We start from the raw sequence: 27292 nt of genomic DNA, 5'->3' as shown, positions 1-27292 counted from the left end.
GGATCTGGATGATTTCAAGGAGAATAAACTCTGACTCCCGAGTATTGTGAGGTGTTTGTAGTTCTCAGGTATTTTCACTGTTTATGGTATTTGAGTGTGAATTTTCTCGTTCGCATTCTTCAAGCATTCAATACATCTCTTTTTCCCGAAGACGATTCCGCTATTAAGAAAGTTTAATTGAATTGTTCAAGCCCTTTAATAATAATCAGTGGGGGTCCAGGATTTAAGATGATCCAAACTGATTTTTTTTTGACCTGTCCAGTGTTCACTAAGAGAAAAGCTTTCGAGTTTCACAAGTTTCTGCTTAATATGAATACAACTCAAAACTAAAGAACTCATAAATTGAACCCAACACGGACACATTTTTGACCTTTAATTCAGAGAGAAGTATTTCAAAATGCTAAACTGCCAAAATAAATCTGAACTGTATTTCATTCCCACGTGGGCACTCCAGTTCCTGAGGACGGAGACGATGGGATCAAAGACATATCTGTCAATTAGAGTCCAGCAGTTTTTGGTTCCACTTTAAAAAATCCCTTCAAGTGTGTGAGTGTTTGTGTGTGTGCATAGATGTGTGAAAGTGATGTGCTCCATTTCTTGATTAATGCTTTCTATATTTTTAGAGCCTATTAATTAGCTATGATAGAGCTGCTATTGATTCAATTAATGATAAAATATGCAGAAGATGGGAGAGAAAAAGTAGTTTAATCAAAGAATTTAATGAACTAACAAAACCACTCTCTGTAGATTAGTGTGGAGCATGTCAAATAATGTTACGGCGTTTTGTTATACTTAAAAGTGGAGCTTTTCAGAGATCTCTCTTATGTAAGATAGATGCACTGCTGTCAAAGTCTTCCCCAGGGCTCAGCATTGTTTTCTTATGGCAGCTGCTAATGTTGCACATTATTACCAGCATTGCTGGTATCTCAGTAAAATATATGCAGTGTGGTGTATCATATAAGAATGGCTGACATCTTCGAAGTTTCTCGCTGCAGAGCTTCCCTCAACTTTTGGAAATAAGTGGCGAACTGGCAAATAGCCGTCAACAACCAGATGTCATAAATAGCCCCCTTAACCCTCCCGTTGCCCTCGGGTCAATCTGACCCTCGTAACTGTAGATACACGTACATATGTGAATTACAAGCCTCTACCCCTGTCCTCTGGGTCAAAAAGACCCAGCTCTGGGTCAGAGTGACCCAGGTCTGGGTCAGAGTGACCCCGGCGTGTATCCGTACTCTGGGTCAGAAAGACCCGAGTTGAATCCCACGTGCCCCTCCCGTTGTCCTCGGGTCAATCTGACCCGCGTAACTGTATATACACGTACATGTGTGAATTACAGGCCCTCTACCCCTGTCCTCTGGGTCAAAAAGACCCAGCTCTGGGTCAGAGTGACCCAGGTCTGGGTCAGAGTGACCCCGGCGTGTATCCGTACTCTGGGTCAGAAAGACCCGAGTTGAATCCCACGTGCCCCTCCCGTTGTCCTCGGGTCAATCTGACCCGCGTAACTGTATATACACGTACATGTGTGAATTACAGGCCCTCTACCCCTGTCCTCTGGGTCAAAAAGTCCCAGCTCTGGGTCAGAGTGACCCAGGTCTGGGTCAGAGTGACCCCGGCGCGTATCCGCGCCCTGGGTCAGAAAGACCCGAGTTGCATCCCACGTGCCTACGTTCTTTGGGTCAGAGTGTGTGTGTGTGTGTGTGGTGTGTGTGTGTGTGTGTGTGTGTGTGTGCGTGTGTGTGTGTGCGCAAGGCTCCAGTTTGACCCCAGGACGCAGGGTGTATGCTTTCTGAGTAAAGGCAACACGAGGGTTAATGCCGTTTATTTCCTCTGATATTTATGTTCATGGTTAATTTCCAGCATAGTTGTATACATCATGTATTTACTTGTTTTATTTGGGTCATTTTGGAACGAAACATTCCCACATGGAAGAGTGAGGATATGATGACCACGAGGCAATACATATTGACAATTGAAAAATAAAGAGACAGTTGAGTTTTTCTTATTAAGCAGCCTTCAGTTAGCACCCAGTCACAGCACCACCTGTGCTTCACCTGTAACCTTCATTACTACATCATCATTACATCAACGGTTAATGGGGACACGTTTTTTGTTTTGTTTTTCGTTTTATGTTTATATGCATGTGTGTGTATGTATAGTGTGTGTGTTTATATGTATATATGTGTGTATATGTATGTATATGTATACGTATGTATGTGTGTATATACATATATATATATATATGTATATATATGATTCTCTGAAATAAGTTTTTTCGAGAAATCATAGGTTAGGGCACTTATAAGCTTGTTAGCTTCAGCCTCGACCCTTTCGGTCAGCCACTTTCTTCTTTTGTTGAATTATGATTGTTGTATATTTTGCTGATCGAAATAAACTAAATCATCATAAACATGTAACCTGTTCTGTTGTGACTCTGCTGTCAGTGTCTTAGCCCTCTGACTACATCACATCATCATCATCATGTAACCTGTTCTGTTGTGACTCTGCTGTCAGTGTCTTACTCTGACTACATCACATCATCATCAACATGTAACCTGTTCTGTTGTTTCTCTGCTGTCAGTGTCTTACTCTGACTACATCACATCATCATCATCATGTAACCTGTTCTGTTGTGACTCTGCTGTCAGTGTCTTAGCCCTCTGACTACATCACATCATCATGTAGTCCTTTGGTCTCCAGAAGGATGGAGCTCTGTGTGTGTGAACATGTTTGAGGAGTTGACTCCATGAGTTATTGTATCAGAGTGAAACATGGAGAGCACAGCTCCTCTCACATCTCTAAGATGTCTCACACAGTTTATAGTAGTGATTGTTGGCGTTGTTGTCTGTGTTTAGCCGTATGGCTATATCTCTGCATGTACATTTAGATAAGCCATATTCAGCTCAGAGCCTTGTTTAGCTTATAGAGCAACAGGTCATGACCTTGTTTAGCTCAGAGCAGCAGGTCATGACCTTGTTTAGCTAATAGCAACAGGTTTAGCTCAGAGCAACAGGTCGTGGCCTTCTTTAGCTCAGAGCAGCAGCTCACATGTACTTATATCTGATCCAATGACATCTGCACACTTCTAGATTCGTAAAGAAAGACAATCTTTGGTATTTTCTAATTCTTTATGTCAAGCACAAGTTAACTACTCCCCTAAAAGAGGAAGCCTTCAGATTTAGTGGTAGCATTGCATTAGGATTACATTCCTGTATTTGAATTGTATTGCTGGATCTCAATTCCTCTGATTCTTCCATCTGCAGTCAATCTGCTCACATGATTTACATCATCAAAGTTTTGCCTTCCAAGAGCTGTTCCAAATGAAAAGTGAATGTCAGATGTATGAACCGTCCTGACTGAGCTTCACTGAAGCTTTATACCTGCTACAAGCTCAGGTCAAAATGGTGTTTAGTATTATGTGATTTATAGGTTGGCTCAGATTGTTTATCATTGATGTTTGTTCCTGCTGTGTGATTGTAGTGCTCAGACATCAGCTGTGTTCTGAGTGAAGCAATAGGTATCAGATTGACATCCAAACTGAGGGTGTCAGGGTCCTTAAGCTGCCCTTCATAAACAAGCGAGGTTCCCAACCACATCGGGGTCCTCCTCCAGTGGGAAATCTTCACACTGGGTCCAAATCTGTGATATCCGGCTGTCGGGGAGACCGACTTATGAGCCTGAAACAAGTGATACAATGGTGGCTGATGTATGAAGTTATCATGGCTTCACCGCCCTAAACCGGCTGCAACCGTCTTGTGTGTGTATATTTTGGGGTGTACGTTTGTTACCTAGGTCAGAGGTCACTGAACAAGCCATCTTCCAGTGCCTTACTCACACTGGCAGGGGGTCAACACACCGTGTCACTATCAATAGTTGGTGTTACAGGTCCAGACTTTCCCATTACAGATTAAAAATGAAATTCGTGCCAGACTTTGAAGACAGAAGTGTTTATTCAAAAGAACATATTTCTCCTTTAGACCCCAACATTTGAAGAAAAGAAAAAAACATTCCGTCAGTTGAACCAATTAAAAAGCACAGACAATAACAACTTAGACACACAAAAAAACATCAGCGTTGACAATTTCTCCTTGAGATGTCGATGAGGCCTTTGAGTCCATCTTTGAACGGTTGTGGCAGATTATTCACTGCATTGTCCAGCAGGACACTTGTATCAGGGCACTGCAGAGCAAATTCCCTCAATGCAGCTTCCTGGTCCTGTAAACTTGGAAATGGGTTGGTGCCAAATCTGACACTCGTGTCAGTGAGCCCACTTCCTGGTCGTACCAGTCTGCAGCCACAGATGCATTTGGCAAAAGGTCTGTCGACAGCTTATTTGGGCATCCATCTCTGGCCAAGTAATTTGGTATCCCCCTCCCTGTAATAATAATTCAATGTGGCTGTCACAACCATGCCATGTATTGCAACATGCTCCTTCTAGTATTTGATTAAACATGTTTAAGAAACATTCAATAGTAAAACATTTTGAAAATAATTATTCACATTAAAAAAGGCTTGAAAGACCAACCCGAAGACATACCAGGAATCTTGTGTGCATTCCATGCTTGCACAGGTCGGTTAACACCGATCTGGGCCAACTGGCATGTCAAAGATGACACACAGAACCGAGTCATCTGGTCCTCCATGTCCAGCTCCTCCTGATCCACCAGTTGGACCAATGCAGCTTTCAATGGGTAGTTGACCCGGTTGTTGATTTCTGGCCAGATTCTCTCGATTCTGTGATTCTGTCATTGCAAAATAGAGACATTTTCAGATTCTTGATAAACAAATATTTCCCCGCCCCCCCAGACTAACTTACTTTCACATTTCAATATCTTCAGTTAACCATTCTGAATAATTAATGAAAGTGTGAAATAGTTATTTAATTACATGTTGATTAACTTTATAATCAGCAAAACCATTGTATGTTGATCACCTTTGTCGATGGTGTTTGGAGATATGGTGGCCTTTCAGTGTTGTGGCGGTGGCTGGCCAACTTCTCCTGCATGAAAAGAGTGAGGTAGAACTCCTTTCCATGATCCACTCTGACCTGGTCCCACATCCCATATTCCATTACTGCACTCCTGCAAGAAAACATAACATTGGCAGACAGCAGTATGGACGGTAAGGCTAATGGTGTCAGATACATTTACAAAATGTGTAGTAGGTCTTGTGTTATCAGGTACTGATGAGGTGAGATGAGTTTTAACTTGCTGCTTAAAAAGGGTTTCTGTAGTTTTCAATAAGTTTAATTTAAGTCCTTTTTTAGACCAATATGAATGCAATTTAATACGTTGATTCAAATCCAAACTAAAAAAAATTATATTATGAAGGTTTTCACATGCGACTAATCCCACTTAAGTTGAGCATTTTTTAAAAATACATTAACAAGCCATATTGAATTTAAATCCACTTTCGAAAATGTGCGTCTCTTCCTAATCAAGTGCATTTTTCAGAGCTGACAAAATGGTATTCAAGAAATTGTAAGATATTTAATTTTAAATGCATTTTTTTGTTTTTAAGGACCCACAGACACCCTGTTAAAACACCTCATAAAATGGGGATGATTTGTAATGTTTAGGGTACAAGGACAACAGTCTTTTCAATTACCTGTAAACGTCATTGTAGATGGTGAGGTTGTTCTTTACAGGCATAGTAGCTTGTCCAACAATTTTGCTGGAGAAGCGATCTATTGCCAGCACATGAGTCACGCCAAACATGACAATCTTCTCATTTTGGTCCATGTGGATTTTGTGACCCACATAGGCTGCATGGTAAGGAAGAGGGTTGAGGTTCCTTGCTCCCTTAAACACAGACAGAAAAGAACATCATGACCTTATTGAATAGCACAACATATTCTAATTTGAGAAAAAAAAAAAAACCTGGCATCGTGCCTTAAGGTAAGGTGGGTGAATGTTGCGCAAAACAGCTCCAACACGACCCTCTGATGCGAAGACACCTGCAGCTGCAAGACTCCCAGTCATCATTTTCCTGCCATAGGTAGGACCACCCTGAAGATAAAGAAAGGAATACATGTTGCATTGTAATGTTAAGCCATGAAATGTCAACTTCAACTCCAATTAAATTACAATTAATTGTTAAGTGTTTTGAATTATAGATGATTATGAAAACTAGTTGCAGTTTAAACATGTTTTACTCGATACATTTTCATAGTTGTAAGAGACTAATTTAATTAGCAGTAGGCTACATTATTTAGTTGGATTCAGATGTTGACCTTTAATCAGATCTGTGTCTAACTTTAATGTTAAAAGATGTCGTTATCATTTGTTATTGTAATAAATACAAGCAAGTTACAGAATGACGTCACATGGATCACACATATCGGCAGGTATTTGCGGCTGGAGCTGCGTGGAGCTGCACAGTTTTCGGACCGTGTTACAATAACTATATAACTACTAAATACAATAGCTATTATGGAGTTCCCCCCCCCCTCTTTGTAAATGTGGGACAGTCTTTCTTACCATCTGTTTGTATGAACCATCTATATCCTGCCTGTGTGCCCGGCCATCACCCCACGAGAACCACACTTTACAAATGTTTCTCATTTCATTCCTAAATACACCTTTATTGGACATGGGACACTAAGGTAAGGCTTTCTTTCATGTCTCTCCGAATAAATATGGTGCTCTAGTACTTCTAATAGACTGGGTGACAGAGTGACACACACCCTGTTCAGGGCTCTCAAGTTTTGAAGACAGGCAAGAGTGACATTTCTGCAGATCCATACGACTGCACCAAGAGGATGACTAAATCATCATAAACATGTAACCTGTTCTGTTGTGACTCTGCTGTCAGTGTCTTAGCCCTCTGACTACATCACATCATCATCATCATGTAACCTGTTCTGTTGTGACTCTGCTGTCAGTGTCTTACTCTGACTACATCACATCATCATCAACATGTAACCTGTTCTGTTGTTTCTCTGCTGTCAGTGTCTTACTCTGACTACATCACATCATCATCATCATGTAACCTGTTCTGTTGTGACTCTGCTGTCAGTGTCTTAGCCCTCTGACTACATCACATCATCATGTAGTCCTTTGGTCTCCAGAAGGATGGAGCTCTGTGTGTGTGAACATGTTTTGAGGAGTTGACTCCATGAGTTATTGTATCAGAGTGAAACATGGAGAGCACAGCTCCTCTCACATCTCTAAGATGTCTCACACAGTTTATAGTAGTGATTGTTGGCGTTGTTGTCTGTGTTTAGCCGTATGGCTATATCTCTGCATGTACATTTAGATAAGCCATATTCAGCTCAGAGCCTTGTTTAGCTTATAGAGCAACAGGTCATGACCTTGTTTAGCTCAGAGCAGCAGGTCATGACCTTGTTTAGCTAATAGCAACAGGTTTAGCTCAGAGCAACAGGTCGTGGCCTTCTTTAGCTCAGAGCAGCAGCTCACATGTACTTATATCTGATCCAATGACATCTGCACACTTCTAGATTCGTAAAGAAAGACAATCTTTGGTATTTTCTAATTCTTTATGTCAAGCACAAGTTAACTACTCCCTAAAGAGGAAGCCTTCAGATTTAGTGGTAGCATTGCATTAGGATTACATTCCTGTATTTGAATTGTATTGCTGGATCTCAATTCCTCTGATTCTTCCATCTGCAGTCAATCTGCTCACATGATTTACATCATCAAAGTTTTGCCTTCCAAGAGCTGTTCCAAATGAAAAGTGAATGTCAGATGTATGAACCGTCCTGACTGAGCTTCACTGAAGCTTTATACCTGCTACAAGCTCAGGTCAAAATGGTGTTTAGTATTATGTGATTTATAGGTTGGCTCAGATTGTTTATCATTGATGTTTGTTCCTGCTGTGTGATTGTAGTGCTCAGACATCAGCTGTGTTCTGAGTGAAGCAATAGGTATCAGATTGACATCCAAACTGAGGGTGTCAGGGTCCTTAAGCTGCCCTTCATAAACAAGCGAGGTTCCCAACCACATCGGGGTCCTCCTCCAGTGGGAAATCTTCACACTGGGTCCACCTATGATATCCGGCTGTCGGGAGACCGACTTATGAGCCTGAAACAAGTGATACAATGGTGGCTGATGTATGAAGTTATCATGGCTTCACCGCCTAAACCGGCTGCAACCGTCTTGTGTGTGTATATTTTGGTGTGCGTTTGTTACCTAGGTCAGAGGTCACTGAACAAGCCATCTTCCAGTGCCTTACTCACACTGGCAGGGGTCAACACACCGTGTCACTATCAATAGTTGGTGTTACAGGTCCAGACTTTCCATTACAGATTAAAAATGAAATTGCAGACTTTGAAGACAACAGAAGTGTTTATTCAAAAGAACATATTTCTCCCTTTAGACCCCAACATTTGAAGAAAAGAAAAAAACATCCGTCATCAGTTGAACCAATTAAAAAGCACAGACAATAACAACTTAGACACACAAAAACATCAGCGTTGACAATTTCTCCTTGAGATGTCGATGAGGCCTTTGAGTCCATCTTTGAACGGTTGTGGCAGATTATTCACTGCATTGTCCAGCAGGACACTTGTATCAGGGCACTGCAGAGCAAATTCCCTCAATGCAGCTTCCTGGTCCTGTAAACTTGGAAATGGGTTGGTGCCAAATCTGACACTCGTGTCAGTGAGCCCACTTCCTGGTCGTACCAGTCTGCAGCCACAGATGCATTTGGCAGGTCTGTCGACAGCTTATTTGGGCATCCATCTCTGGCCAAGTAATTTGGTATCCCTCCTGTAATAATAATTCAATGTAGCTGTCACAACCATGCCATGTATTGCAACATGCTCCTTCTAGTATTTGATTAAACATGTTTAAGAAACATTCAATAGTAAAACATTTTGAAAATAATTATTCACATTAAAAGGCTTGAAAGACCAACCCAAGACATACCAGAATCTTGTGTATTCCATGCTTGCACAGGTCGGTTAACACCGATCTGGGCCAACTGGCATGTCAAAGATGACACAGAACCGTCATCTGGTCCTCCATGTCCAGCTCTCCTGATCCACCAGTTGGACCAATGCAGCTTTCAATGGGTAGTTGACCCGGTTGTTGATTTTCACAGATTCTCTCGATTCTGTGATTCTGTCATTGCAAAATAGAGACATTTTCAGATTCTTGATAAACAAATATTTCCCGCCCTCCCAGACTAACCCTACTTTCACACATTTCAATATCTTCAGTTAACCATTCTGAATAATTAATGAAAGTGTGAAATAGTTATTTAATTACATGTTGATTAACTTTATAATCAGCAAAACCATTGTATGTTGATCACCTTTGTCGATGGTGTTTGGGAATATGGTGGCCTTTCAGTGTTGTGGCGGTGGCTGGCCAACTTCTCCTGCATGAAAAGAGTGAGGTAGAACTCCTTTCCATGATCCACTCTGACCTGGTCCCACATCCCATATTCCATTACTGCACTCCTGCAAGAAAACATAACATTGGCAGACAGCAGTATGGACGGTACATGGTGTCAGATACATTTACAAAATGTGTAGTAGGTCTTGTGTTATCAGGTACTGATGAGGTGAGATGAGTTTAACTTGCTGCTTAAAAGGTTTCTGTAGTTTTCAATAAGTTTAATTTAAGTCCTTTTAGACCAATATGAATGCAATTTAATATTGATTCAAATCCAAACTAAAAAAAATTATATTATGAAGGTTTTCACATGCGACTAATCCCACTTAAGTTGAGCATTTTTTAAAAATACATTAACAAGCCATATTGAATTTAAATCCACTTTCGAAAATGTGCGTCTCTTCCTAATCAAGTGCATTTTTCAGAGCTGACAAAATGGTATTCAAGAAATTGTAAGATATTTAATTTTAAATGCATTTTTTTGTTTTTAAGGACCCACAGACACCCTGTTAAAACACCTCATAAAATGGGATGATTTGTAATGTTTAGGGTACAAGGACAACAGTCTTTTCAATTACCTGTAAACGTCATTGTAGATGGTGAGGTTGTTCTTTACAGGCATAGTAGCTTGTCCAACACCTTGCTGGAGAAGCGATCTATTGCCAGCACATGAGTCACGCCAAACATGACAATCTTCTCATTTTGGTCCATGTGGGATTGTGACCACATAGGCTGCATGGTAAGGAAGAGGGTTTGAGGTTCCTTGCTCCCTTAAACACAGACAAAAAAGAACATCATGACCTTATTGAATAGCACAACATATTCTAATTTGAGAAAAAAACAACAACCTGGCATCGTGCCTTATGGTAAGGTGGGTGAATGTTGCGCAAAACAGCTCCAACACGACCCTCTGATGCGAAGACACCTGCAGCTGCAAGACTCCCAGTCATCATTTTCCTGCCATAGGTAGGACCACCCTGAAGATAAAGAAAGGAATACATGTTGCATTGTAATGTTAAGCCATGAAATGTCAACTTCAACTCCAATTAAATTACAATTAATTGTTAAGTGTTTTGAATTATAGATGATTATGAAACTAGTTGCAGTTTAAACATGTTTTACTCGATACATTTTCATAGTTGTAAGAGAGACTAATTTAATTAGCAGTAGGCTACATTATTTAGTTGATTCAGATGTTCCCCTTTAATCAGGTCTGTCTCTAACTTTAATGTTAACACTTGTAGTCTTCATCTGTCATTGTAATAAATACAAGCAAGTTACAGAATGGCGTCACATGGATCACACTTTACGGCGGGTATTTTGCGGCTGAGCTGCGTGGAGCTGCACAGTTTTCGGACCGTGTTACAATAACTATATAACTACTAAATACAATAGCTATTATGGAGTTCCCCACCCCCTCTTTGTAAATGTGGGACAGTCTTTCTACCATCTGTTTGTATGAACCATCTATATCCTGCCTGTGTGCCCGGCCATCACCCCACGAGAACCACACTTTACAAATGTTTCTCATTTCCCCCCTAAATACACCTTTATTGGACATGGGACACTAAGGTAAGGCTTTCTTTCATGTCTCTCCGAATAAATATGGTGCTCTAGTACTTCTAATAGACTGGGTGACTGAGAGTGACACACACCCTGTTCAGGGCTCTCAAGTTTTGAAGACAGGCAAGAGTGACATTTCTGCAGATCCATACGACTGCACCAAGAGGATGACTATGTGCTGGCCTTAGATCAACTTTTATAACATAATTTATGCATATCAACACTATAAATGAACATAACTAAAGTTTACTTTCAATACAAATCCTTTATGACTCATTTGGCTTGATTTTTAGTGGGCGGTCATTATGACCCTGAACACAGGTGTCTCATCTCTATTTATCTACATCACCCCATGAAATTTTTCTACTAAATGGTAATAAAATGTAGGAGAATATACATGTTATAGTAAACTAATGCAATTTAATTTAGATTTAGATTTTTTCAATGTACCTAAAAAATTGTTTGAACATGTATTTTTCATTAAATCTATGGAGGGGTGAATAACTCAATTCCACTAAAAACTGATTGGATTGTTAGTAATGGTGTTGGTGATGATGTTGTGTAGGGCGAGGTTTGGACCCAAACGCAGCAGGCAGAGTTTCAAAATAAAAAGGTTTCTTTTAATTGTTCACTGAGCAGAACCAGTCTGGCAACAGGAGAGAAACAGGAACAGGGACAAGAACCAGACAGGAACAAAAACGACCAGACCCCGAACAAGCAGAAGGACACAGGCTAAATACACTGGGGAAACGAGACACAGGTGGAGACACAGGTGGAAACAATCAGGGCGTGGCTGGGAACAATCAGGAACGAAATAGACAAGCACAGGAACGAAGCACAGGAAACAGGAAACAAGACAGGGACCTCAAACAAAACAGGAAACACTCTAAATCATAACAGTACCCCTCAAGGGACAGATTCCAGACGTCCCCACCAGGGCGGTGGAGGAGCAGGAGGAGGGGCCAAGTGCATGGCGGACAGAGTCTGGGGCGGGCTGGGATGACCACCCGCACGAGGGACGCTCCGGAAGACGGGCCGGAGGATAGGACGGAAGCTAGGGAACAGGGGTTGACGGACGGTTCACACGGGAACAGGGCTGGACGGGACGGATCACGGGGAACCGGGCTGACGGATTCTCGAGAACCCGGACGGGACGGTACACCGGGGACTGGAGCTGGTGACGGAACACCGGGGCTGGTGGACGAACACCGGGACTGGAACTGGCGACGGAACACCGGGACTGGAGCATTGAGACTGGAACCGCGACGGAACACCGGGCTGGAACTGGCGACGGAACACCGGGCTGAACTGGTGATGGAACATCGGGGACTGAAATGAATGAACACTGGGACCGGAAGGAACACCGGGGACTGGAGCGGAACACCGAGACTGGAGCCGAAGACCGAGACTGGAGCCGGAACACGAGGACAGATGGAACACGGAGACTGGAGCCGGAACACCGAGGACTGGGCAGGTGCTTCCATTAAATGGTCCGATTGATTATCCTGGACAAACTCCGCTGAATCTCCTCCAGGGTCCTGGGTGCTGGCGTCGGGGGAACAGGACCTGCCGGGTGCTTCCACGGAATGATGAGCGGCGGGTAGGTCCGATTGATGGTGTCGTAAAAACTCTGCTGAATCTCCTCCCGGGTCCTGGGTGCTGGCGTCGGTGGAACAGGAACTGCCGGGTGCTTCCACGGAATGATGATGGGCGGGTAGGTCCGATTGATGATCTCGTAAAAACTCTCCTGCGCTGGGTCCATCTTCTTGGTTCTGGTCGTTCTGTTGTGTAGGGCGAGGTTTGGACCCAAACGCAGCAGGCAGAGTTTCAAAATAAAAAGGTTTCTTTTAATTGTTCACTGAGCAGAACCACAGTCTGGCAACAGGAGAGCAACAACAGGAACAGGGACAAGAACCAGACAGGAACAAAAACGACCAGACCCCGAACAAGCAGAAGGACACAGGCTAAATACACTGGGGAAACGAGACACAGGTGGAGACACAGGTGGAAACAATCAGGGCGTGGCTGGGAACAATCAGGAACGAAATAGACAAGCACAGGGAACGAAGCACAGGGAAACAGGAAACAAGACAGGGACTTCAAAACAAAACAGGAAACACTCTAAATCATAACAGATGAGGTACAAACTATAGTTATTAGGATTTTTTTGTTTCTGACCACTTTTGGGTCAAACTGACCCGGGAGCATGACGGCTGTATGTAAGAAACGAACATAACAGGAGGGTTAAAGTATAACATACTAACCTTACACACACTTATAGTTTCGTTGTATGCATTTTTTCGCGCAAATAAATTAACTGCACCCTACCTGTGTTATTACATTGGAGACTGCAGCTTCAAGTTGTTGGTCCCTCTACGCAAGCCACATTCAAATATCAAGTGTTTTTTTTATGTCCACATCACTACAGCCACTATGCATCATTTGTTGTACAATATCTAAGTATGGTTACAGGCTGGAGTCCATCTTGCGTGCTTCAGTGCAAAAGGGTGTATATAGCAGTGGCGAACCTAAACACGTCTACTGCGGGAGATAAACACAGAATAAACTCAGTTACCCAAAATGCAACCCTTTGTAGTGTCAACTACATTTAACCCTCCTGTTATGTGGCGGGTCAAATTGACCATTTGTTTCTTTGTAAATGTGGGACAGTCTTTCTTGCTCCCTCCAACCATATGTTTCAAAACACACACACACACACACACACACACACACACACACACACACACACACACACACACACACACACACACACACACACACACACCTACACACACCTACACACACACATTAAGTGAGAAGGTGATTCTTGCTGTGTACATGAATATTAAACTTCACGTCGTCACCACTGTCGCTAACATATCCAGGTTTAATTCTTTATTCTTTATATTGACTAATTAAGATTCTTCTAACGTTACCCTGCTATGTGTTTGCATCGTTAAAATATATCCGTTTAATTATTTATTCTTTATATTGATTCATTAATATTCTTCTAAGGTTAATACGAATATGTATCACTGGCTTTTATTTTGACTTCATTTTAAGCACTTCCGTTCTGTCGTTTTTGGTTTCAGACAGCAGAAACGAAATACGGAGGTGGTATTCCGTTTTTCCGTTTTTGGTTTTCAAACGGAAAACGAAAAAACCACGTGATTTCCGTATTCCGTATTTGGAATGAAACGAAAAAACGAAATAACATTACGTACACGGACCGCACAGCCATTGGTTTTGACTGACACGAAAGCAAAGCCAGCAGGGCGTTCCTCGTGCGCGTGGAGACTATTTATCTGCTTGCTCTCTGGCTTCCGCGTGAGAAGTCGTGGTTCCGAGGGTGCTGCAGCACTCCTTGTTTTTTGTTTAGCTTTTTCTGCCGGCTATTTTTTCCAACTACAATGGTAATTAAAAAAATATATATTTATATATTTTATTTAAATCTTTGGTAGATGGAAAAGCAGCGGGCTTTGATTATAAATTAACTAACCAACTGACGTACCCACTAACTAACTAACTAGTAGGCCTACAGCCTATTGTTTCTTTCTTCCGTTTTTTCCCCTCTATATATATTTCATCAATGTATCTTTCATAAATTGTTCATTGACTGAAATGTAATCAAATGAATGTATAAACACAACTACTCTAAATCTGTCCTTCTGTACACATTACATCTATTGCACCTGTCCATCCTGGAGAGGGATCCTCCTCTGTTGCTCTCCTGAAGGTTTCTTCCCTTTTTTCCCCCTGAAGGGTTATTTGGGAGTTTTTCCTGATCCGATGTGAGGTTTTGGGGCAGGGATGTCTATGTGTACAGATTGTAAAGCACTGCGAGACAAATTTGTAATTTGTGAAATTGGGCTATAGGCCTACAAATAAACTGAATTGAATTGAATTGAATTGAACTGTATATTTTCTCCTGAACCAGAACTGCCAGTGTTTGTTTATGCCTAAAATATACTTCATGGTCCAGTTTCCGAAAAGATCATATTTATGAATTGATCGCGTGCTCTCTTGTCTCCCTAGATGTCTGTATTTTCCAGCGCATCGCTTCAGAAGTTTGCTGTGTCTGTTATGGTCCTGCTGACATGCTATTTCATGATATTCTGTCACTGTCCTGGAAAGTGGACCAAAGAGGTTCCCACTCAAATCAAATTGAGGTAAAGCCCACTCTGTCTTTGTGTGTGTGTCTGCATGTTTGCGTGTTCTCCAGCATATAAACAATGCATAAATAGCCATTCTATTGGTGTATTAATAATAATATTATCTCTAATATATATAGCGCTTTTCTAGACACTCAAAGACGATTTACACAAGGCATAGACAAACCAAACATAACTAAATAGAAAGACAAGGAGCAAACAAAACAAACAAACAGAACACTGATAAAAAGGAAAAAAAAGTGGAGAAGCTATGCAGAATGAGTCATGTAGTGGAGGGTAGGGTGCAGGGGTTAGCAGGTGAAGGCGAGTTTGAAGAGGTGGGTTTTGAGGGCATGCTTGATTGATGACATGGGGAGCCTGACGGTTGTGGATGGGGAGGGCGTTCCAGGTGGGGGTGCAGCAGCTGAGAAGGCCCTGTCACCCCAGGTCCACCGATTGGTCCTGATGGTTCTCAGAGTGTTTGCACCGGCAGACCTGAGACAACGGGTTGGGGATTGGAGGGGGAAGAGGTCTGAAAGGAAGAGAGGGCTCAGGTTGTTTAGGGCTTTGTAGATGGTGAGTAATATTTTAAAGTCTATCCTGAATTTTACAGGGAGCCAGTGACGGTTGCGTAGGACCGGTGTGATGTGTTCATAGCGGCTGGTGGAGGTGAGCAGTCAAGTGGCAGTGTTGTGAACATACTGAAGTTTATTGAGGATTTTGTTGGCAGAACCAAAGAGAATGCTGTTGCAGTAGTCAGGTCCGGCGGTTATGAGGGCATGGATGAGAATGTCAGTGGTGGCAGAGGACAGGGAGGGCCGGAGGCGTGCAATGTTCCTGGGGTGAAAGAAGGCAGTTTTGGTGATCTGGTTGGTGAAAGACAGGGTGGGGTCGAGGATGATACCAAGGTTTCAGACCTAGATACAGGGGGTGACGATGGAGCCATCAATGTTGAGAGACTATGGAGGAGAGGTCCGTTTCAGTGATTGAACATTGAACATTGAGGATGATAGTGAGTGGATTGGAAGTAAGTGAAGAACATCTTGAGGGCTGGGGTGTTGAGGGCTGGGATTTCCAAGGTGATAGCCAGGTGGTCAGAGATGGTGAGGTTGATGCTGGTTAAGGCACAGGAAGAGTTCTTCATGCTGGAGACTATGGAGGAGAGAGCTGTTTCAGGGATTGAACTGCAGCATGATCTTTCCTATCTTCCAATCCACTCACTCTCATCCTTCAGTTCAATCTACTCACTCTCATCCTTCAGTTCAGGGATTGAATTGAAGGATGAGAGTGAGTGGATTGGAAGATAGGAAAGATCATGCTGAGGGCTGAGATGTCCAAGGTGATAGACAGGTGGTCAGAGATGGTGAGGTCTATGCTCGTTAGATTGATGATGGTAATGCCGTAGGTGCAGACAAGGTCAAGTGCATGTCCTTTTTTATGGGTGGGAAAGTCGACATCTTGGGTGAGGTTGAAGTAGTTAAAGATGTCCAGGAGTGCTGTAGAGATTGTGGAGTCAGGTGAGTCAACGTTTATGTTGAAGTTACAGAGTAGCAGAGTGGATGGAGAGATGGCAAAAAGTTTTTGTATAGCCCATTCTCACAAATTAAAGATTTGCCTCAGAGTGCTATACAATCTGTACAAATAGACATCCCTGTCCCAGAACCTCACATCGGATCAGGAAAAACTCCTGAAGAAACCTTCAGGATTGCAACAGAGGAGGATCCCTGATGGACAGGTGCAATAGATGCCATGTGTACAATTAAATGTCAAGCATGAGGTCTTGTTGGAGGTCTTGTTGGAGTTGGAGAAGTGACAGGCACATCAGGATAATCCATAGGTCATCGGAGCTGAGGTAAAAAGTGGTTATGGATAAATCGAAGAAACGGAGGAGGCAGTTTCGGCAAGCTAACAGCTAGCTGAAAAAGCAGCAGTCAGACTGACTGCACCACGACGACAGTTGAGAGGCTATCAGGCAACCTGTCTCAGAGCAGTAGCATGGACAGGAGTATCCAGCAGGGAGCCGGCTGGCTCATTTGAGTGAGAGACTGCCAGCTAGCCAGCTAGTTGTCCAGGGAGAAGACGTAGCAGTAGAGAGCAGGTGAAAAATCCAAAACGAAGCGTTGGAGAAGAATTTAAAAAAGAGACTATTGAAAAAAATATATATATATCTGATATTAAATTGTAAGTAAGTTAGAATTAAACAAGAAACTGTCCCAGGCGGACCAGCGTCAGACTCGCCAGCATCCCCGTTGCTATTGGAATTGATTTAGCAGTTACATAGATTTCCTGACATTTAATTGTATTGTCAAAAAAGGCTTCTGGAACCATACAGCTCATGTTTCAGGGACTTTTTAAAAATAAAACTGGTTCATTACCTTGAATTTGTGGAGTGGCAAAACATCCTCTCATCTGTGGAGTACAAACAAGTACAGTCTGAGTTAATGCAATTCTTTGCAAGACCTCAAGCAATGTTGGACATATTTATTCTTAAGGGATAATTAATATGAGAGAAAAAGAATATAATTGTCGTCCTTCACGACTTTCATATTACCGCCACCCTTCTAGGTTCCTACCCCAGGGTCCTGTTCCCAAATCCGGTCCATGCAACTGTCCTAACGGCTCAACGCTCCTTAAGAATAAACTCCCGAAGGATGAGTATGAGGAGCTGGTGCAACGCAGAGCCAAGGAGCTCCAACAATTCAAAATCAGGTAGTGGAAGGATGCAGTTATCTAAATCTTCAGCGGCACTTTACGAAAAAATATATCTAGGGTGTACCATCTATATACAGCATATATATATATATATATCCTAATAAATGTGTATATATATATTTGTTGATTCATATCCCATCCCCCCCCCCCCCATCTTCCCGATAGGACCACGTCTGTATTATCCACACCGCTGTTTGCTTTGCCCAACTCTCCCCTGCAGTACCCTATCCAGGGTGTTCATGTACAGCCTCTGATCTCCACTCCTGTACCAGGTATGCTACAACCTGTTCATCTTGTTTCAGCTATGAGCCGAGTCAAATCTGGAATTTAAAGTGTCTGAAAGATCTGGTAAAACCGAAAGAAAAGCTCACACTCCGTATTGTAGCCAAAAACAATACCACAGCCAATAGCAAAATAAAAGTTTTATTTTTTACAATTTTGTGTTGGGAGAGAGTTACTATAAGATAAAGAGAGGAGGCTGGATCGGTTAGAGTCACTTCATGGTTTATTTATTTTTATTTGAGAATGTATCCAGCATAATGTCAGAAATGCCAGAAATGATAGTGTGTACTCCCATAAGTATGAAGTAGTGTGAAAGTACGAGACCATTTTGATTTCAGGTTTAGCACTACATGCAGGACAAAGGAGCAGCTACAAGGTTTGTGTGATCCCATAGATGTAAAAAATGGTCAAGTCATTCTGAAAGCTTTTACACACCGGGGTTGTGGAATTCATTCTGAAGTTATTGTATTTTACAAAACAGCAACACAGAGGCTCCTTAGCTCCACGGACAGCAAACGTTAGTCACGACCCCAATGTGTAACGGCCTTCTTGCAGATCAACCTGCTGGAATGGCAGCGTGTGGCGGGGCTGATACAAGATGGCTGCTGGACATTTGAATATTTATCCAAATTCACAGCTCCATGAAAACATGTCACATGTGATGGTTTTACATTTGGTGAAGACAACACACTTGAGGATAAAACATACAGCGTTATTATGATGGCAAAAAAAAAAAATCTTTATTATGAGGGCAAAACATTGTTTCACATCATCATCACTTTTTAGTTTTCATAGAAATCGTTTCTTGATTATTGTTGGAATTGATATAATGCAGAAGCATTTCCATGACGTTATTTTACATAATTGTACAACAGCCATCTTGGTGTAAAAAGGGACAGGAAGCTTGCTGCAACTGTGGGATTACAGGTGCTGAAAAAACTGCAACAGATGCTCAATGATTTCATTTTGAAAGCCAATATTTATTTAGTTTTTGTTAAGTTTTGAATTTGATTAATTTCCAACTTGGATTTTTGCCAAAAAAACTATTTATTTCCATAATTGCATTCTTGTTATAATGTCGGGACAGACCAACATATGAAGGTGAGAGGTGACATGAACATGACCACTCAATCAGCATTGGCTTTCAACATTTCATAATCAATGTTACTGGACTTTAAGGTCACTTCCCACTTTCCAACTGTTACAGAAAGCGTTATCTTAGCAACACGGCTGCTCTTTCCTGGGCAACAGCAAGGCCTGTCCTCACTTTCTCTTCCATCTTGGAGAATTCATTAATTGGAAAGAAAATGTTATTAACAAATACCTCACAAAACACATGGCCACTGAGAGCATTTTATTAGCAACGTTTTGTTTAGCAAACAAATACATTTCCATCCAAGAATGATCTGAAGTAATGATTTCATTAATGTTCTTCAAATTGTACAATCTATCAAGACACATTTTTACTCCTCCAAATGACTGCCATAAACATTATTTTGAAAAGTTAACTTCCACATAAACCTAAGCTTTGCTATTATGAGATTTTGATTTAAGAGACACATATCTATGTTGCTTACTTGCAGTCAGGAAGCGATGTAACAGAAGTTCAGAACTTTGTACAAAGCCAAACATCCCAGATCTGCTAGCTCTGAGCCAGCTAGGCAGTTTATGAATACCGGTTAAAATACATGCTGAGGACAGTTGATCCACTCGGGTGTTTGTCTCCAGGTCTACTTGGAAGTGTCCAAAGGGGTCCTGACCACAGAGATTGCTGATGGAGGAATGGTGCAAGGTGAGAGTCGGACATCTGAATTAATAGCTTTATTAAGCAACAGCTGACAACAACTTATGTGCTGGTACATTTTGTTTCTGGCCATTTCTGCCATATCTTCCATGTTTGCATGTTTATTCAGGACCTTAATATTGCCGCTTCACTATTTTGCAACTCATGCCCTAGAGCAGGGGTCAAGAACCTTTTTGACTGGGAGAGCCATACAAGCCAAATATTTCTAAATATATTTAATTGAGAGCCATATAGTATTTTTAACGTATAATAAATTAAATATGTCTTGCTTTTAATGCGATTTCTGGTGCTGCATGATACTACGGGGGGGGGGGGGGGGGTGCAGGTGACTTTTTCTTTGCTCCGCCCCAATGCGGCGCGCACACGCCAGCATCGGAGCTCTGCGGCGAGCGAGACGGCGAGCCGAGAAGTGTTAACGTGACACGTAGAGACAGAAGTGACATGCTGCTAGTTAGATACGATCAATAACAGACGTTTAGTTTAATAAAAGAACAAAGACGTGCTCTTTAAGAAAAGGGACCTTAAATTACTTCTGCTGTAATCTGGCGCGATAGAGAAAATTACAGGGTGGCGGAGATTTTTTTTTTTTTTCAACTCAAAATTGTCTGGTAGCCATATGCCGTCACCGGAAGAGCCATATATGGCTCGCGAGTCATAGGTTCCCGACCCCTCCTCTAGAGTTTCAGATATGTTAATTATTTAATCCCATTGGCTTTCTCTCATTTCCATACTAGGAAAATAAAGTAAGCATTTGCTTAGTCCATCCCTGCATCCATAGAAACACACTTTATCGCCACATGTGATGCATATATAAACATTGTTATAATCTCAAATTCACATGTGCATTAGTCCTCAACTTTTTTACTGTTTATATTCGGTCCCATTATCAGCTCGTCAGTCACCCGTTGAATTGCACCAACTTGTATTAAAGGTGCTGCACCAAATACAGTTTGACTTACTTATTGATCATGATAACTAAACCTTGGAGAAATCCTAACACTGGCTTTAATCATCAGGAATTGCATTTTCATACCGGAATTTGGGGAAAAAATGCATTAAAGTTCGTAGATTTAAATTAATATGTTTTTCATCCACAAAGCAGTGGTAACAAGTAAGTCAAATTAAATGTACTCTTTTGTTATGCTCTCAGGTGATGGGAAGACCAAGATGATTATGGAGTCTAGCAGCCTGGTGACCCTCAACTACCTGCTGGCTAAAGTATTCTACACCAGCACGATCTACCACATACACACTGGAGACCTCGGTATGAAGACATCAGAAGCTAGAAGACAAAATCTTTGTCTGTAAAAAAGTTCGCTTTACAGAAATGAAATGCTCAAAAATCCATGCATGAGTCCTGATGCGCTCAGTTGTCAATGTTTTGTGCAGCTATGTCTCTGCATAAATGTCTGTTTCTGTGTTTTTAATGTTCATCTTGAGAAAGTAAAATGAGTTAGTGGAAATTGTTGATGCAGTTTGATTCCTACAGTGTACTTTAACACCTGCTTCTGTACTTAGTATCCTTCCAGTTTGAGGAGCATAAGGCCGTGTTTCCCATCACCATCAAACAGCCTCTCCTTCCAGTCCTATACAACATGGGAAAAAGTAGGTGTGCGCTCTTCCTGCCTGTCTCGGGGGTTAAACATGAAGTTAGCGGTCAGTCAGGTGAGGAAGGAAAGTGATGCCTCTCGGCTCTCTCAAACATTGGAGCATCAGTCGTTGATGTGTCGGCATAACGACTGCTGTTGAGCGTATTTACGACCAGTTAGATCAGGGGTGCTCACACTTTTTCAGCATGCGAGCTACTTATTATGTGACCAAGTCAGGGCGATCGACCAAGTGTGCTCACCTGCCGCGCGCGAGCCGAGAAGAGTTGTTGACGGGGGGGGTGCTAGTGACTTTTTCTTTGCTCCGTCCGTCCCGATGCGCGCAAACCGGTGTCGGGAGCTCCGCGGCGCACGAGACGGGGGCAGAGGACTGTTAACGCAACACGTAGAGACAGAAATGACATGCTGCTGCTGTAATGTGGCGCTATAGAGAAAGTGACAGGGGGGCGGGCCAATTTTTTTTTATGTCATGCGATATACCAATACTACGCCGCGATCGACTGGCAGGTCGCCGCGATCGACCGGTCGATCGCGATCAACATATTGAGCACCCCTGAGTTAGATCTACGATCAATCTATATAAGATGCAATGACATGAAACTGCAAGTCTGTTGTTCTTGAGTGGATGTCCACGGGAACATTTGTATGTTTGTCATGGTGGTGCAGGAGTAAAACACAATTATATATATATTACAAGGCCAGTGGTGTGGGATCCATGATGGCGTCCTTTGGTGGCTGGTTGGGGTGGCTAGGCAGTTCTCCAGGAGAGTTCCTGGGGAGCAGAGAGGCTGGGAAAGCACACATTTACAGACAAGAGTAAACTGGAAATTCAAGAGGCCGTTGTAGCCGTTCCGGGAATAAGAACTGATGATCTGGCGAGGAGTTGAGGGAGAATTGAGGGAGGTAAGGTGTGGGGCTTGATGAGGGAATTGGTTTAATGTGTGTGGTTTGATTGGCAGCAGGAGTCATTGTTGTCTCATGTAATAAAAAGACACTTAAAGAACACTGAAATGTCCAGTCAGCTGGAGCAGTAATGAAATGATCACTTTCTATCTGTTCAGGTCACAGAGCCTGAACCCCAAGCAGGGACAGTTAGTCTTTTCTTTATGGAACTCTTTCCCTACTTCTCTTTTTGGTCAGATGTGAGCTCCCACGTCACCGTCATCACCAAGACGTTCCTGCGCTATCCACGACTCAAGGTGTTGCTGAGTAGCATCCAGAGTTTCTATAGCGACATAGGAGTCATCATCGCTGATGACAGCTTTGAACCGGAGCACATTACTGGAGAACACATCAGACAGTACATCATGCCGCCAGCACAGGTACACACACTCTCACACGCACACGCACACATATTCAATTCAAAATTGTGTTTGTGTTGGGGTAGGTTACCCTCAAGGACCAAAGGGATGAAACACTCAGGAAAGCAACAGAGAAGGATCCCTCCCCTCAGATGGACAGAAGCAAAATATGTCATGTGTACAGCGTTACAGAAATGAATATGACAGAAATTATGACTAATGAGTAGTAGGCATGGACCACGATCCAAATAACCACAATCCATGTAAACGGAAGGAGGTAGAGAGGAGGGGCATCAGCAGGGCCATGGCAGGAGGCAGGACCACAGAGGCAGGGGACCGGCCCTTGAGGCAGGAGGCAGGGTCCAGACCAGGGCCACGGAGCAGGAGGCAGGAAGCAGGGGCAAGGAGACGTATATAAATATTCACACATAGTTCAATTCAGTTCATTTTATATAGCCCAACATCACATATTACAAATTTGCATTTTAAGGGCTTTATAATCTGTACACATACGACATCCCTATCCCAGGACCTCTGATCAGATCAGAAGTATACATCAAAGTTGGCACATTCACTACAAATTAACAAAAGCTATGTTGCCTTACTATATTACGCTTTTCTAAATATTTGTCAATTTGTTAGGATCTGAGTGTTTCCTGTTTTATGTTGAAGTCCCTGTCTCGTTTCCTGTTTCCCTGCTCTTCCCTCCCTGTGCTTGTCTGTTTCTTTCCTGATTGTTTCCACCTGTGTCTCCACCTGTGTCTCGTTCCCCTGTGTATTTAATCTGTTTCTTTCTGTTTGTCTGGTGTCGGATCGTTTTTTTGTTCCTGTGTGGTGTTTGTCTGTGTTTCTGTCCTGGAAATAAAGCTTTTTTTTTTTAGTAACTCCTGCTGCCTTTGGGTCCTCCGCACTCTAGACCTTAACACAATCATCTGTATTGCATTGTACTCGTCACCTGAAATGAAAATGTAAAACGTGTGTTTCCTCCCTCAGGGCTGGTTTGCTGGCAGGAACCTGGTGGTCTCCCAGGTAACCACCAAGTACTTCCTGTGGGTGGACGATGACTTTGAGTTCACAGAGGGGACGAAGATAGAGAAGCTGGTGGAGGTGATGGAGGCACACCCCGAACTGGATGTGGTGAGAATGAAATGGTTCACGTCTAAGTGGTCAGGAGCTTGTGTTGATTAATTCTGGTAAAAAAAAAGTGATGAACAAAAAGGATATGTTGTCTGGTGTGCTCCAGATTCCTGCTTCTCTGAATCCTCTCTAAATTCTTTTTATTGATCTCTCCATTCTCATCAGGTGGGTGGGATCGTAAAAGGGAACCAGTTTTATTTCTCTCTCCTCTATGAGGAAGGAGAGGAACTGGATGGCGGCTGCCTCTACAGAAAGTCTAAAGGGAGGTTCCACTCACTTTCTGGTTACCCACAATGTTTTCTGGCCAGCGGGGTGGTCAACTTCTTCCTGGCTCGAACGCGTGCTGTACAGCAGGTGGGATTTGATCCTAAGCTCCAGAGGGTGGCACATTCGGGTAGGTCTGGAGTCCAAGCTGCAGTGAGTCCACTCTTTCAGTTTCTGTTGCTGTTTTTCTAAAAGTGTGAATGTCTGTCTCTGACTTCAGAGTTCTTTATGGACGGCCTGGGCTCCTTGATGGTTGCATCGTGCAGCCACGTGTCCATCGGCCATCAGCCCAAAAGGGACAAGGGTACATACGCCAGATTCAGACACCCTCCAGCAAGGGACACAACGTTTAAACTGCAACGTCACTTCTTCAAAAACCACCTAAAGTGTGTCAAGTATGAATAAAGGACCACATTGCGATGCCCCAAACGCGCCGCCTGGGAAAATATCGCGTCTATCGCAGCCACACGTGTCTGTACGTTGACTTTTCATGGGATTTGGTCGCGTGAAAAAATAGTTTTGCTTTTGGTGTGAACGCACCTTGAGGAGTGAGAGTGGGGAGCAGAGGCACGGTCTGCAAATGACAATAAAAGATATTACCAAATACTCTTCTTTGTAAGCTCATCCTTGGTGCTTGGGGAAGAAGCCTGCCGGTGACAGCCACAAACCTGTTACAGTTTTAGAGATTGTTTTGACATCGGCTCTTGAATGCCTTGGCACAGATGTACACTTGAACTAAAGGAATTGATTTGATTGCGGTGGACAAAGGTGATCTCACGTCCGTCCCATTCTCGCAATCTGGACTTCACAAAAGTTTGCTCAAAACACCCAGAAGTCTTGTGCTAGTTATGAAGAAATTCACACATGTCTGATCTGATGATTACATCAATGGATGTCCCTTAGGTACAGTCCCAGATATGAAACAACTGCAGTCCAAAATCTACCGCTTTACCTGTTTACCCATCATGTGATTGGGAGGGTTAGTTATTTAGTATTCTACATGAACGGGACAACAATGGAACCTTGGGAAGAGCAGATGGTAAGAGCTGTAGTATTTATATAGACAGACTAATATGACCAAAATGTCATGTTTTTGTTGAGATTCATAAATCCTCATTTTTAAGCCCAGCAATGTTACATGCCAGGTATCTGCTTAGGAGTGGTTATAGGCTAAGACTGTAACTGCAAAATAATGTTTTAAGAAATATGGGAAATAGATTATTGTACACATGAGATTATTCTCCCTACCTTTTCTTCTTTCCCTCGTTTCTTTGACATTCGTGAATAGTCATCCTTGTTATAAACATGCCTCAGCTGATCCTACATCAACAAGCCAGTTCAATATGAACTGTTGTTCTGTGCTCGTCTTGATGTCTGTAACACCGTCTGATTGTTCGTTGTCGTCTTATGTTATACCGCACCAATCCCAAAAAAGTTTGAAAAAGAAGTAACTGTTGCAGCCCGACAATTGTATTTTATCTCTCTTTGTGAAGTAGCTTAAAACCTTGAATGCAAATCATCTTCTTCTGTACAAAGCAAAGGGGTGTCCGATCCCCCGTATTGGTTTTAAGTAAGTTATGACTGGGGGGGGGGTGAAGACCTTTTGAAGTTTGATTGACACATTGACCAAATTCGTTGTTCTTATCACAACCTGACATGTCTTCCTTTGTAATCCCCACTGGTCCTTCTGGGGATAAATGACTAAGTGAATTATCACTCTTCCACCAAACCTTTTAAACTGCTCATGGAGAATTGTTGTTTTTCTTTTCTTCTCTACAATTTTCTTGAAACAATGAATATAATATATTGTGTATTTTATTTGAAGTAAAGACATTACTTAAATTAAACTAATGATCTTAAGTAGCAGTTACTAATGTTATATTAGTGATTTGTTTATATATTTTTATGTATGTTTAACTTAACATAGTTATTTAATTAAACTTGGACTAAAGAAAAGTGAACTAATGATTTTGAGTAATGATTACTAATGTGGACTTAGATATCTCTACTGCAGGACTTACATTTTTAAGTTAACCCAACTTTAACCCAGCAAATGGACCTGTACTCATATAGCGCATTTCTAGTCTTCCGACCACTCGCGCTTGTAGTTAAAAGCGCTTTAACTACATGACATGATTCACCCATTCATACACTGATGGGAGGAGCTAAGGTTCACCTGCACATCAGGACTAACTAATTTGAATACCAGATTCCCTTCTAGTCAGGGTTTTTCCTTTGACCCATGGGTCTTCGGTGCTCCCCAAAAAAAATGTTTGCGCGCTGCGCGCGCACCATCTGTTCACGCACGTCGGGCTGTTGAGTGAGTGATCAGCAGATGGCCACTCTGTCAAGTCGCGCACCTCACAGTTGCGCATTGATCAGACAAGAAGAGACGCTTATCAACTCCAGTGTTTCCCCTACCATTGTAGCAGGGTGAAATCTGACCACCCGTCACCCTGTAATTTTCGTCTACGCGATCATCTGATTTAATTGGACCACCCTGCTCACCACTGACACCCCTATAAGCTACATCTTCAGACAGCTAGTCAGTTTTTAAAAAATGGCTTCATCAGCAAAAAAATAATTCAATGAGATACTAATTTGAAATTATAAGATAGTAAATCATGTAATTCATTCATAGGCTAATTATGATTTACAGGGTCTTAATTTTTCCATCAAAATGATAATAATGGGCTTCCATACCTTTTATAGACCAAGTCAAATACAACATTCATTTTTACATTGTATGAAATCCAGTGATAATAAAACTTGAAGTTTGGATAAAGTACACAATAATCCAGTAAAAATGTGTATTTTATATTACATTTCCGTCTTGCGTTGCACGCAGTGGGGCACGAGCACGAAACCAACAGCAACAAATAAAGACGGCAACAGTTGCCAAACCAGTCTGGCTGGAAGGGTGTTAGGACGCGAGGAGATAAGACGAGGGAAGGAATCGAGGATGTACAATACATTATAGACTGGCAATTTATTCAAGGTGGAGTCCGGTGGGTGGTCGGTTCCCCGCGGCTCCGTGGGGTGTCCGACAAGGCGCGCCGTTTCCCCTTCTCTCTTTTCTCAACGCACGACCGGAGTTATACATTGGTGCTGT

The 27292-nt window shown here is 42.3% G+C and overlaps 2 protein-coding genes across 3 annotated transcripts; one reads left to right on the top strand and one right to left on the bottom strand.

The window, feature by feature from the left end:
- Positions 1 to 3992: 3992 nt before the first annotated feature.
- On the bottom strand, positions 3993 to 5830 carry LOC130201815 (uncharacterized). 2 transcript variants are annotated; one of them, XM_056426944.1, is made up of 4 exons: positions 5608 to 5830; positions 4934 to 5081; positions 4526 to 4742; positions 3993 to 4375 (listed from the first exon to the last, which is right to left on the bottom strand). In XM_056426944.1, exons 1-4 carry the CDS (start codon positions 5739 to 5741, stop codon positions 4197 to 4199), a joined length of 678 nt encoding a protein of 225 aa, XP_056282919.1. In that variant the 5' UTR covers positions 5742 to 5830; the 3' UTR covers positions 3993 to 4196. The 2 variants fall into 2 exon arrangements, with proteins under 2 accessions (XP_056282919.1, XP_056282920.1); XM_056426945.1 differs by having other exon boundaries at positions 3994 to 4375; positions 4538 to 4742.
- A 9192-nt stretch (positions 5831 to 15022) lies between these two features.
- On the top strand, positions 15023 to 24736 carry LOC130201814 (beta-1,4 N-acetylgalactosaminyltransferase 2-like). The gene is made up of 11 exons (XM_056426943.1): positions 15023 to 15091; positions 17639 to 17782; positions 17951 to 18057; positions 18406 to 18443; positions 19796 to 19859; positions 21022 to 21135; positions 21390 to 21476; positions 22619 to 22800; positions 23773 to 23916; positions 24082 to 24310; positions 24401 to 24736. The coding sequence occupies exons 1-11, from the start codon at positions 15030 to 15032 to the stop codon at positions 24583 to 24585; spliced, it is 1356 nt and encodes a 451-aa protein (XP_056282918.1). The 5' UTR covers positions 15023 to 15029; the 3' UTR covers positions 24586 to 24736.
- Positions 24737 to 27292: the final 2556 nt, after the last annotated feature.

Source organism: Pseudoliparis swirei, chromosome 11, assembly GCF_029220125.1.
Source record: "Pseudoliparis swirei isolate HS2019 ecotype Mariana Trench chromosome 11, NWPU_hadal_v1, whole genome shotgun sequence".
Classification (NCBI taxonomy): domain Eukaryota; kingdom Metazoa; phylum Chordata; class Actinopteri; order Perciformes; family Liparidae; genus Pseudoliparis; species Pseudoliparis swirei.
This window is presented reverse-complemented; position numbering and strand designations above follow the sequence as displayed.